The 12,996-nt window shown below is 64.3% G+C and overlaps 1 protein-coding gene across 5 annotated transcripts in view; it reads left to right on the top strand.

Moving 5' to 3' along the window:
• EEFSEC (eukaryotic elongation factor, selenocysteine-tRNA specific) overlaps window positions 1-12,996 on the top strand; it is a 225,482-nt gene that overhangs the window by 99,755 nt on the left and 112,731 nt on the right. For all 5 annotated transcript variants that reach the window (XR_003005709.1, XM_024763383.1, XM_024763384.1 and 2 more), the window contains exons 5-6: window positions 1,887-2,543; window positions 8,927-9,083. Coding sequence is in view for 4 of the 5 variants with exons in the window: in XM_024763383.1 (XP_024619151.1) it covers window positions 1,887-2,543; window positions 8,927-9,083 (814 nt within the window). In the remaining variant the exon portion in view is untranslated. The remainder of the gene's footprint in view (window positions 1-1,886; window positions 2,544-8,926; window positions 9,084-12,996) is intronic.

Here is a 12,996-nt window from a genome sequence, read left to right as displayed (position 1 = left end):
GGAGCCAGGCCAGCAGGAGTCCTGGTGGTGCAGCAGAGGGGGTGCCCTGGGTGGGGGCGCTGATCCGCTGTGGAATTTCAGTTGGTCAGAGGGACTTCCTCATCACGACAGTTCCACCCACAAGGTTTGAAAGTCGCGCTGTAGGAGATGGGAACCCTTGTAGAGGCTGGTGCCGAGGAATTACTTCATCAGACGTGTTAGGGAGCTGGCCTGGAGGGGCTCCGGGGTTGAGGGCCAGGGGACAGCTCCCGGCTCGGCGGGGAGGAGGCATGACTGGGTCCTGCCTCGCTGGGCAGGCGCTTAGTGTAAGATAATATTCTCCGGTTACTCTGGGGTGCATTTCTGAAAACCTTAGTTTCCCGATGCCCTTACAGACCATTTCAGAGATGTTTTATGTTTCTCTTTGATTGATCTTGGCTGTGGCTTTTGACACTGTGCTTCTCACTTTCTCTGCCCCCTGACCTCCCGGTTGGGTCGTTAATGGTCTTTAAACAAACACGTAAGTATCAGGCTCTCCAGGAAAGGACTGGGCTCCTGCGGCTCATGTCAGCACAGCACCCCCTTTATGGGGAGAAAACGGGGGTTCCGCACACCCGACTTCGTAGACGGGGTGCTCGCGACCTGAAGGTCAGAGCTGTCTTTGGTGTGATGATTTTTGAGGGCAGGTTTTCGGAAATCGATTTCACGTTTCTCCGCTGCGCTAACCAGAGGTCCCAGCACAGATTTGATCTTATCACTGCGACGTGGATCTTGGTGTAGACGTTTGTTCATTTTGTGAACGTTTTTTGGGGCCTTTTCTGTGTCTGTTCCTGATTTAGCAGCTGTGGGTGCAGAAATGTGCTGGTGTGTTGGTCGGTGTGATGCTTTGGAAACAGATCGGGCGGGCGCTCCTTTGCCATCGCTCCTGGTGACGTCCGGCCTGCTCCCCCGACTGCAGGGCCTCCCCCCACCCCCGCCTTTGCACCTGCGGGTCCCCCCCATTTAGAGTGGACTTTCTCTGGCCTCCGCACAGCTGGTTCTTACGATGGGGTCTCGACTCAAACATGGGCTCCGCAGAGATCTCCCTGACCTCTGACGGCAAACAGCCCGACTCTCCCCACCCCCGGGCCGCCTCCAGCGTCACCATGTGTCGTTTCCTCTGGAGCGTCTCATAAACAGTATACAGATTATGGTGGTATTACTTACATGTATCTATACACAAAAATGTTATGTGTCCGTATTATTTATATTAATATAAATTTTGTTAATATATTTGTAATGTTGTTGCTGTTTCTGGACGCTAAGCTCTTTGAAAACGTAGCTGGCTCTGTCCCACTCCCGGAACAGTGTCTGCCACACAGCAGCCCCAGGGGACCGTGTGTCTGGTCAATGAAGAGCCACTCTGCCCTGGAGAAGCCCGCCGGCTGGCAGCGGGCAGGTCCAGAGCAGGCAGTGACAGCACAGCAGGCGGTGTGGGCCAGGAGGGGCTGGGGCCGCACTGAGGAGAGACAGCAAGTCCTGCCCACGGGGGTCTGGGCAGACCTTCCAGAGCAGGGGTGTTTGTCCTGGGCTTTCCAGGCAGCCGGGCATGGCTTGGCAGGCGTGGGGCTGGCAGGGAAGCAAACCTAAACAGAGGGCTGGGGAAGAAAGCGTGGGACGGGGCCTGGGGGTGGAGCAGGAGAGGGGACCCCGGTGGTGCTGGATGGGCGGCAGTAACCGCTGACCGCATCCCGGCCTGGGTGCCCTGTGAGCCTGGCGCCGCGTTTGCAGGGTGGAGCCTGCTCCGTGCAAGGGGCATGTGACCGGGTGCCGGTGAGTGTTGGTGGCGCCGGGACGGGGGCTTCTCCAGCTGGAGCCCTCCAGCCTTGAGGCTCGGCCTCAGCGCTCCCTCTCTTACTCCCGACCAGGTGGTGAGGAAGGTGAAGTCCATGCAGATGTTCCATACACCCGTCACCTCTGCTGTGCAGGGGGACCGGCTGGGCATCTGTGTCACCCAGTTCGACCCCAAGCTGCTGGAGCGTGGCCTGGTGTGCGCCCCCGAGTCTCTGCACACGGTGCATGCAGCCCTCGTGTCCGTGGAGAAGATCCCGTATTTCCGGGGATCCCTGCAGACCAAGGCCAAGTTCCACATCACCGTGGGCCACGAGACGGTCATGGGCCGGGTGATGTTCTTCAGCCCTGCCCCCGACAGCTTCGACCATGAGCCCGTGCTGGACTCCTTCGACTTCTCCCAGGAGTACCTCTTCCAGGAACAGTACCTGTGCCCGGGCTCAGTGCCGGCTGAGACGGACGGTGGTGAGGCCGACAGGAGGGTGGGCCAGGCCTCCGAAGGCCGCTGCCCCCGGCAGCAGTGGGCCCTCGTGGAGTTCGAGAAGCCCGTCACCTGCCCGCGGCTGTGCCTGGTGATTGGCTCCAGGCTGGACGCGGACATCCACGCCAACACATGCCGGCTGGCCTTCCACGGCGTCCTGCTGCACGGGCTGGAGGATAAGAACTACGCCGAGAGCGCCCTGCCCGGGCTGCGAGTGTACAAGCTGAAGCACAAGCACGGCGTCGTGGAGCGGGTAAGAGCCTTCCGCCTCCCTCCTGCCCACTGCCTTGCCCGGTCTGACAGCCAGGAAGGCCTTGGAGACCTGGCCCCGGCGCCTGTGGTCTCCAGACAGGGAGCCAGGCGGGAGTGGCCTGCGTCCTCTCCGCCAGTTAGAGCCAGGCTGACACGCAGGCGGCGCCGTGAGCCTGCCTGGCCCGCCTGGTCAGTGCAGGTGGTTCCCTGGGCGCCCCCCGACCCCCTCATCTGTGCCTACAGCCCTGCCTGGGAGCCCACGCCTACCGGGCCACAGGTGAATGGGTGGGCGAACACGCAGGCCTCGCCGTGTCCCTGTGGTGCATGCTCGTGGGGCTCGGGCGTGGCAGTGGGTGGTCCTGGGACTCGACCGGGTTCCGCTCACTCAGGGCAGCAGTGCTGAGACGCCAGTGTCGGGGAGCTCAGGTTCGTGTGGGGTCTGCCCGGAGGCTCCCAGCAGGCCCTCTGGTTCTGATCCTCGTGCAGCAGAGGAGGGTCACCCCTCCTGGTCCAGCCCTGAGTCAGTGCGCGCGCCGGGTGACAGGAGGAGGTGTCCAGGGCCTCACGGTGGGTGTGCCGGGTTTTCCATCGCTCACGCCCTCTGGTCTCGCCCCTCCCCTGGGCCCCCGGGTGTTCCCCTCCCACCCCACCCCTCCCTTCTCAGGATCCTCCCTGGCTGCTCAGGCCCTGCGCCCCTTCCTCTGCAGCCCCATGGGGAGATGAGAAGACGCCCTTCCTTACCCACTCGCAGGTCCAGATGCAGGATCCTCAGCCCCGTGGGCTTGGGCATAGCCCTGCGGCCCAGCCAGCGGAGCCAGGGCTCCTGTGTTGCCTCGTGCACACCCTGGAGCTGGTGCACACGGCTGCCCTCCGCTAAAGTTGCTCACTCTGTGGGCCCCTGTTTCCTCATTTGTAAAAGTCACATGGACGTGGGACTTCCCTGGTGGCGCAGTGGTTAAGAATCCGCCTGCCAGTGCAGGGGACACGGGCCCGAGCCCTGGTCTGGGAAGATCCCACACGCCGCAGAGCGACTAAGCCCGCGAGCCACGACTACTGAACCCACGTGCCGCAACTACTGAGCCCGCGAGCCGCAACTACTGAGCCCGCGAGCCACAACTACTGAAGCCCGCGCGCCTAGAGCCCGTGCTCCGCGACAAGAAAAGCCACGACACTGAGAAGCTCGCGCACCGCAACAAAGAGTAGCCCCCACTCACTGCAACTAGAGAAAGCTCAGCAACGAAGACCCAACACAAACAAAAATCAATCATTCAATCACATGGATGGAGGTGGGCAAATGAGGGCTCATACCTGGGATAGTAAATGCCCTGCACCGCCCCACGCCTCTGACTGCTGCCACGGCCCGGGCCCAGCAGCCCCACCCGCCCCCTGGCCACGGCGGCTTGCGTAGTTCCACCCACATCACTAGAAAACAAAGGTGTTGCACCAACTCCCACTCACCTCTCCAGGCCACCGGGATGAAGACAGCACTGCACCCTCACGTGTATGGTGGGCCCAAGGCATGGTGGGCACAGGCAGGCCGGCGGGCTGGGCGGGGGCTGCCAGGGGACCCAGGCGGGGGCGAGCAGAGGACTGGGCATGGCAGGTCTCCCGCCGAGGCCACAGGGACCCAGTGTGCACGGGCTCCAGGCCCGCTGGACGGGCCCCTGCAGGCCAGGCGTTGGGTGAGTCTCTTCCCCTCAGTTTCCTTGCTGGAAAAATGGGGGCCGTGCTCCCCACCTCTCAGGGCGGTAGAAGGAGGGGAGGCCGCTGTGTGTGAAGTACCAGCGCAGAGCGCCGGGCTCGGTGCTGTTCACTTGGACTTGCCTCGCGGCGCGGCGGCCCGGGCTACCAGGTGGCTGCACCTTTCTCTCCCCCGTGGTGGGGTCAGGCCGGGCGTGCCGGCCACCCTGGGCCTGGCATCCACTGGCGCCGGACAGGAAAGGCCTGAGGGCATAGCCAGAGGAGCCTGTGGCCTCTGCCCAACCAAGGGTAAACACGCAGACGCCACCAGGAGCACTGGCCGGCTTTGAAGTCTGAAGCGGCACTGCCTGCCGGCTCCCAGCTCTCCCCGCTCCACTGCTGATGGCTTGTTAGACGTGCCCGGGGCACCAGGTGCGGGCCGGCCTGCGACTGCCTCTGGTCAGCGCGGGTTCCTCGCCATCCGGCAGGCTAGGCCCCCCAACTCCTGGAGGAGGCAATGCTGCGGTCCAGCCAGCCGCTTGGCCAGCTCTGCTGCCCCTTGCCCCCCACTCCGCTCCCAGGCTGCTCGAGGAACAGAGGTTCTTCCTGCAGCAGAGGCCGAGCGGGCCCTCCCCTGGGGAAATCCGATGGCTGCCCACGTGTGCTGGCCCAAACCCAGGCCTCTCTCCTGCCATCTAAACAGCGTCTGATAGCCAAGACTCTCCCTCGGCTGCCGAAATGCTTATTGGCCCCCGTTTGAAAACTGCCTTTTTTGTTGCTGTACAGATGCAGGGTCAAGGCAGCCGGACACGGTGGGAAGAGCTGGCTCTGGATCTGACGTACCGAGCAGGTGCTGCTGCCTCTGCCCGGCCGCGGACCAGTCGCACCCCTCCCCCACCCCCGGAACCCGTCGCTTCTTTAACGGAGTTGGTGGGGAGCTGACGCGACCACGCGTGCGAGGGCCTGGCGTGAAGCGTGAGCCTGGCGTGCAGCGAGCGCCCAGCAAACAGTTAGCCTCCCTTTCTCTCCAGGAGAACGCAGCTGCCTCTGGGGACGGTGCCTTTGTACCTCCTCGTCAGCACCGGCAGAGACTCTGCCTGCGTTGGTGCCTGGTGACGGGAACAGAAAGAGGGAGGGAGGCTCCGTGCGTCGGGGTCGTGGGCCGCCAGGCTCGTCACTGCTAGGCCGGGTGCCCGTTCGGTGCTGGGGCAGGCCGAGTTTTGAGGAAGACAGCCTGGTCGGCCTGGGAGCGGGCGTGGCACAGTCCCCCTCGGGTGACGCCCAGAGCCTGGCCGCCCGAGGTCTCCCCGCCTGGGCCTCTGGAACTCGCTTGACCAAATGAAACAACTTGAAGGCTAATGTCCGTTCCTGGGTTTGCCCCAGGAGATTACAAGGGGTTGATCGTTGCCCCCCAGTGTACTTGGGCATCAGACACGCCTCGCCCTGCACTGCAGTGGGGGGAAAGATGCAGTCTTGGCCACTGGTTTCTGAGGCCAAAAAGGATAGATGAGACCGGGCATCGTCGTCCAGGGACCTGGGAGTTGTCGTTCCCGGTGACTCCAAGGGCCCATTCGCGGCACAGGTCTCCCCCGGCTCCCGTCCTCCGAGGGTTGGCTAACTCGCTCTCGAGGTTCTGGGTGGGCTAGAGGAGCCCCCGCCGCAGGTACTGCTTCTGTCATTCTCCCAGCTTCATATTCTGGTCATCGAGGTTCTGGCCTCTGGGCAGTTGTCCTGCTACCAGGTCTCAGGTGTTCTTGCCAGCACCAACACCCTTCATCCTAGCAACAGCCTTTTCCAGAGGAAGGAACTGAGGTTCAGAGAAGCCCCATGCCCCAGATTGCAGAGTTGGAGGAGATGGATCAGGGCCCCAGCCTTGCCAGCCCTCTCTGCTCAGGGCTCCGCTTCACAGCCAGCCGCCCCTGTCTCCTTGCTGCCACTTCTCCAATTTGAATTAGAATAGTCGCTCCAGAACTTGGGCAATTCCCAAGCCTCATCACGGCAGCCGGCCCTGAGAGAGACACAGACGTGTAATGACATAATTACGTGCGCCGCCAGCCAAGTCCCCGCTCAGAGGCCGGGGACAGAGGGGACTCGCCTGGTGTGGAGGTGAGGGCCCGGGCTCTGTGAGCGGCAGTGACTGCTCTGGGGGAGCTCGGCCTCCAACCACCAAAGGCCAAGGGACGAAGCGGATGGCTCACGCAGACGGTGCACGTTTCCCTGGGAGCTACGGCTGTAACTGTGTGGCGGCTCAGCGTCGCTCCCGGGGAGCTGCCGCCCGCAGGTTCCACGCGTGTTGCCTTTGGCTCCTCGTCACGGCGGTGGGTTCAGAAGGAAAAGCCTCCGGCTAGTCTCAGAAGGTCTTCCTTTGTTGGATGTTCTGGTGTGTCTGATCTCTGAGGTCCCTGCCTCGGCTGGAAGCGTCATCTGGAGAGGAGCTCAACCCTCAGGGGCACGCACGTTCCGGAGACGGAGGGGCTGAGCTTCACCATTTCCCACAGCCCAGGACAGATGCCGCCTCTGGTCTTCCTGCAGCACTGCAGAGGCCTCCCCTCTGACCAGCGTCATGAAATGAGGGCTCCCGCAGCAGCCGTTCGCCGAGCCCCTCTCACGGCCCCACCCCCTGTAACTACTGGAGGGGTGTGTTCTGGGGGCCCAGGGATGTGCACCTGCCACTCCCGCCAGTCCGGAACGCTCCTGCGGGGACGTTGCAAAGGCCTGGCCGGCTGGGGTTTGAGTTTCCACTGTGCCCCTGGCTCTGGCATCCGCGACCCGCTCAGATCTCATCCCTGAGCTCAGCTCTGACCTCTGCAAAGTGGCCGTGGAAATCCCTTGCAGACAAGGGCTCTGCGAGGGCTCAGTGTGACCCACTGGTGCCTCAGTCCGCACAGGCTGGGGTCTCCGAGGGGCTGGGGGTCGGGGGTCTCCGAGGGCTCTCCTCCCAGCGACAGGCAGTCTCAGCGGCCAGGCTGACCTCGGGACCAGCCTCTGGCTGTGGGGAACGTGGAATGGCTGGTTCAGAACCATTGGGTCGGTTCAGCCAAAGTCCTGGCACCTGCTGGACCAGGCTGGGCTCCTGACGAGGCTGGGACCGAGTTCCACGTGCAGGCCGTCCTGGTGGGGGGTACAGATGGGGGTCCTGCGAAAGCGATGGGGCCACCCTTCACCATTTGGGGCTGGTGACGTCTGCTCACCTCGACTCCCCTGTGCTGAGGTCAGAGGAGCTGCCTCCATTCAGTTCACCCTGCAGCCTTGCTGGATGCCCTGCAGCGGCAGCGGGGACGCCCGCAGACGGTGCGGTGCGGAGGGCCGAGCCGGGTCCGGCCACGAGGGGAGCCCTGTGAGTCTGGAGGACAAGGAGGAGGTCTCATGTGGGGACGAGACTGAGTTACAAAGGGCTGTGCAAGTGGGAATGACGATTCTTATCATTGCCTGTATCTGATTCATCCATCACTGGGGAGAGGAGGAATGCACGTACCTTTCATCTAGCGCTATGAATCAAACAGGATAGGATATGTTTTTCCAAAAGGTTTTTAGGGTAAATGGGACAGTTTCTGCTTTTCAAAACAATCCATCCATTTGGCCCTTGGCCAGATTGTGGCATCTTGGGCAGAAGCAAGATGTTTATGAGCCTGGCCCCCGGGGGCCCCCAGGAGCAGGTCCCACCACTGGCAGTACGTCCGGCCTCCACGCGGCTGCCCGAGCTGCTGCCTGGTCGGACTCCATGCAGCTGCCCCAGGCCGGCGCACGGGGCCGGGAGGGCAGGAGGAAGCCTCCCCGGTCTCTCCCGTGGCCCCCTAGTGGGACCCGGCATTCTGAGGCCTGGTAGAGCTGGTCTTTACACACGCGTGTGCACACACGCCCCCTTCCCTTCTCTCCGCACAGAGGCCTGGCACCTTCCTGGCACAGGCCCTGGAGAGGAGCCTGGCAGGTCCAGGGAGGCCTGCGCCTGAGCCGCCGGAGGCCAGGGCTGGCGGGACTCACACATCTCCTGCCCCAAGCTCAAGCCCTTGGGAGAAGGTTCCAGAGGAACACAGCTCAGGGCAAAGCCAGGGCTGCCCCAGGCCAGCTTCCTCACACACACGTGTGCCTCCACTCAGCCTGGGCCTCCACATGGACAGCCACGAGCCAGGGCAAACGGGGCTCCAGCAGGGAGAGCCGTGGGGGCACTGCGGAGGTGGGGCCGCGGTCTGCGGGATGGACGTGGGCCAGGCCAGGGAGGGGGGCCCTAGGCTGGGACACACGTGCGTGTGGCGGGCGGGACGGAAGAGGCCGGGTTCTTAGAGCCTCCTCGGTGTGGGGGATGCTGGAGAGAGGGTGGGTGCCATCCCCTCAGCCTGCAGTGCCATGAAGGCTTTCCTGAGGAGCGCTGCCAGCTTGGGGACAGGTGGGCGGGCAGCTGCGGAGTCTTGTCACCTCTGCCTGTGGGCTCTGTGGCCGTGGACGGGCAGTGCCTCCTCCTCCCATCTGTCAGGTGGGAAAGTGCCACGTGGACAAGCCGAGCGCGTCCAGCCAACCAAGTGCCCACAGCCGGCCTGGTGTGGGCCAGGCCAGCAGGTGGCTTCCTGGGGGGTGTCGGGGGGGGGGGGGGGGGCGTGGCAAGAGGGCCCGGGCATCACCCGTGGCACAGGCGGACCACCTGGGCAGTGTGGCAGCCCAGCCTTTCCCAGGCACTAACGCTCTCTCCGGGGCTGGGTGTGGGCACAGGTGATGGACGACTACAGTGTGATCGGCCGCTCCCTGTTCAAGAAGGAGACCAACATCCAGCTCTTCGTGGGGCTCAAGGTGCACCTGTCCACTGGGGAGCTGGGGGTCATTGCCAGCGCCTTCGGCCAGAGTGGCAAGTTCAAGGTCCACATCCCTGGTGAGTGTGGTCATTTTTCTCTGTTCACGGGAGCCGTGCAGGGAAGGTGGAGACGGCACCCAAACACTGGCCCTCGGCTCAGGGTCTAGGCCCGCCCATGCCAGCATTGCGGGCTCAGCCTGCACGGCATCATGGCTTCTGGTCCCGCCACCTGTGGCTGGAAAGCCAGTGTGTGTCCTGGAGGAGCCTGGTGTGGACCCGGCATCTGGTCCGACCGCCCACTGCACCACCCCGTGACCTGTGCGTGGACGGGACGGTGCTGCTCAAACAGGCGGTTCCGAGGGGCACAGTAGGTGAGGGAGACCACCGGGGCTGGCACGCGGCCCCGGAGCCAGAGGGTTGCCCAGGACGTGCGTTGCCACCTCCTTTCCCGCCTCCCGCTCGGTTTGAGGTGGGACTTGTCTACGGCGGGGTCGGAGTGCGCGTCTGCTGCTGGGACAGAGCACCCAGGTGTCCTCAGCTCCACCCCTGTCACTCCTCGCAGCCCAGCTTCCTGAGGTCCCACTGGCCAGGTGTGGTGGCCGTGGTCGGGGGAGGGGCAGAGCGAACCCGTGTAGGAGGTGTGGACCGTGAGCTGAGCACGAGGAGAGGGCCGTGGGCAGCCGGGGGATCCCAGGAAGAGGGACAGCTGAGTAGGGCCTGGCCGCGGGGCACGGGGGGCCCGCAGAGAGGGAGACGCGGAGGCCCTGAGGACGGGGCGGGGGACGGAGGGGGGGCCTGCAGAGCCCCAGGGCAGGCGAGGGCGGGCCCGAGGGGTGCTTCCATTAGCGGACCCGGACATGGCTGTGCTGCTTGGAGCTGCGGGACTAGGGGAGGGAAGCTGCAGGCGGGCTGCCTCTGGTGGGCCTGGGGCCTCGGAGCACGGCTCCTCCGGCGGACTCTCCGTGTGGGGTGGTGCCTGCCCGGCTAGGAAGCAGGGTCTTCTCCTGAGAGCCTGGCCCAGCAGTCGCCTCGTGAGACCCCCTCTGCCCCTCGCGAGGGAGGGCGGCGGTCAGCAGAGGCCCGCTTCCTGCGGCCCGGACTGTGGGACTGTGCCCTGAGGCCTCTACCGAGGCGGGAGCCCCGTCACGGATGAGGGACCCCGGGCAGGCAGGGGTACCCGTGAGAGTCCAGCCACAACACCGGGCTTCAGGCTCCCATCCTGTCCTCCCCACTGTCCCTTGGCCACTCCTGCTCGTCACTTCAGCCAAACTGGGCCCCAGGGAACACGTGCAGGCCCGTGTCCAGACCTCAGTCCCCAGGGCCCCAGCCTGCACATGTGGGGCCCTCTGGGCACTGGGGGGTGAGAGCCAAGCTGCCTGGGGGAAGAGGCCCACCCCAGGCGCCCGCCCACCAGGCCTCGGGGCCCTGCTGGTCCACACAGAGGGACGGAGGGCAGCGTCCGTGTCCTCTCCCGGGGTGGATGGCATCATGCCGACCTTGCCCTGCTCCCCTTGCTCTAGCCCGAGGCAGACTCAGCGTTGGGTGTCCCAGAGCAGGAACGTGGGAGGAGGCGTGTTTGGGGCCCTGGGTTCTGGGGTGGGGCAGGGGGCCGTGGTGACGCTGCTTCGGGCAACTCGAGTTCACATTCCTGCCGTAGGTCAGTGTTGCCTTTTAATAGGTCTGCTTCCTGTTTGTGGCTCTTAAGCTTTTTATTAAATATAACTGGTCAGATTCCTTCATCCCACCCACTCCCACTCCCGCCCTCCCCACCCTCCACCGACGCTGCTTGTCTTTTCCTGCCATCCCTCCCCTAAAGGATTACTTTTAACCTTTTGGGAGTGCTAATTGTGAAAGAATCTTCAGTAAACCGGACGTCCAGCGCCAGGTGGCGCAGCGGCGGGACTTTCGGCCCAGGTTGGGGACGAGCCGGGTCGGGAGCCCGGGGTTTTGGGGCCGTGCACTTGTCGGCCCCCGGAGCAGGGGGCGTCTGGGGGCCCGCAGACCGTGGACGGGGCGGCATTCAGTGTGGCCTACGGGCCTCCCGCTGGCTCTGCAGGACAGCCGGCCAGAACGGCGACTGAGGAGCCCTCTGGGTGTCCTTCCCTGCCCCGCCCGCAGGCCCAGGTGCACTGGGGCCTCTCACCTCGGAGGCAAGGCCCACAGGGCCAAGCCGGGGTGTCAGAGTCCGGTGGCAGGCGGTAGGGAGTGGGGGCAGCGTGGTAAACAGGGACCACTGCTCGGGCCTCGCTGCTCCCATGCGATGGGACGCAGGCCCAGGAATCAGACTTCATCTGGTTCAATTTTTATGGAAAATTTCCTGATTGAAAACTAAAACTGTCTGAACTAAACGAAACCTGCCTTTGGGCTGGGTTTGGCCATGGTGCCTTGTGACTTCTACTTGAATTTCTGGAAGGACACTTGGGCCTCGGGTTCAGGAGTCCAAGCTGAGCCGTAATAAGGGAGCAGTGTCTTATGGAGCCGTCACTGCTGGCTTCTGAGACAAGGGTCCTGACCCTCGAAACCAGATGGGCTAGAGGGACGGCCCCGTCCTGACGCCCAGGGAGCCTTCCCAGAAAGTCCTGGGCGGCCTCAAGGTTGGAAGGCCCCATGTTCACACAACTGCTCCTTCAAAAGGGTTCTCTCCATCTGTAAGCCCCGGGGGCTGGAAGCCCTACGAGACGAGTTGGGAACCCACCGGGCAGCACTGCTGGTTCTCGAGGGTGGTGGGAGGATGTTGCTGGGCAGGGACGGCTCCTCCGGACAGACCTGCCCCTGTCCCGGCACCGCACCACTGGCATCGGGTGGCCCTCGGCCGGTGCCTCTGAGCGACCCGGAGTGCCTGCACTGTGCGCCAGCGCCCCGAAGGGTGTGAGCGAGCTAAGCGGGGGCAGGGCGTGGCGTGCAGACGCGGCAGGGGCCGCTCGGGGAGCGGGGCCTGGGGGTCCGCCAGAGGCAGGTCTCGAGTAAGAGGCTGACTTCATTTGATTCGCGATTTTAAACGACCCCCTGGAGAATGGTTTAAGGAAGGCTGGAGGGGAAGCGGGACGGCAGAAGTCTGCTGCAGTGCACAAGTGACTGTGAGGTCTGTGTCGTGTGCGTCGGAAGCCCAGGAAGGCTTCCCGGAGGAGGGGACAGTCAGTCGGAATCCTGCCCCATCCGTGGACCTCCTCAGGCCAAGCACGAGGAGGAGGCCGTGCTCCAGGCCTGAGCGTGTGGGCGTGTTTGGGAAGCACAGCAGGAGCAGTGGGAAGGGCCGCAAGCGGGGGCTGCGGAGGGCATGAGGGCCGGGCCTGGGTCACCGAGTCGGGAGCCAGCGTGGTCCTGAGCTTCCCCACGGGGCGGAGCACAGCCTCAGCTCTCAGTGTCCCCACCGGGTGCCACCACCCCGTTCTCACGGTGTCCCTGAGGACACGCGCAGCTCTGCACAGCAGACGGGCAGCTCTCTGGTCTGGGCTCCTCGGGGTCCTGCCGGCCCTGCACCGGCCCTAGCCTGGGTCCCGACACCCACAAGGAGAGCCTCGTCCTGTCTCCACAGGTCCAGCTCAGAGACACCACGAGACTGCAGCGCCCCCGGGCCGGCGCTGGCCAGGCGTCCAGGGCCCGGGACCAGGTGTTCGCTTGTGTCCCCGTCGCATGTCTTAGGGAGGGAGACTGAGCCTTGGGAACGAGACCCGTAGACAAGCTTAGCAGCGTGGCTGGAGCCCTGCCCACCACCGCCTGGCCTCACGCCCGCTTGGTCCAGCATGCGGCGAAGCAGTGCTTTGGGCAGACGCCCTTGCCCTGCACCTCGCGGCATCGGGAGCACGAGGGCCGGCCCTCGCGGGAGGTGGCCGCAGCCCAGGCGAGCTCTGGAGGAGATGGGAGTTGGAGCTGGGCCTCTATGACTCCTCTCAGGCTTCGCACCTGGTCCCGTCTCCAGCTCGGCTGCAGCAGGTCGGGGTGGACAGCCGTGCAAACAAGATCAGGGGAAGCTGTCTGTGGTTTGTTTATT

This window comes from Neophocaena asiaeorientalis, unplaced genomic scaffold, assembly GCF_003031525.2.
Source record: "Neophocaena asiaeorientalis asiaeorientalis breed wild unplaced genomic scaffold, Neophocaena_asiaeorientalis_V1.1 scaffold433, whole genome shotgun sequence".
Classification (NCBI taxonomy): domain Eukaryota; kingdom Metazoa; phylum Chordata; class Mammalia; order Artiodactyla; family Phocoenidae; genus Neophocaena; species Neophocaena asiaeorientalis.
The sequence above is the reverse complement of the archived record's forward strand: the minus strand, read 5'-3'. Positions and strand labels throughout refer to the sequence as shown.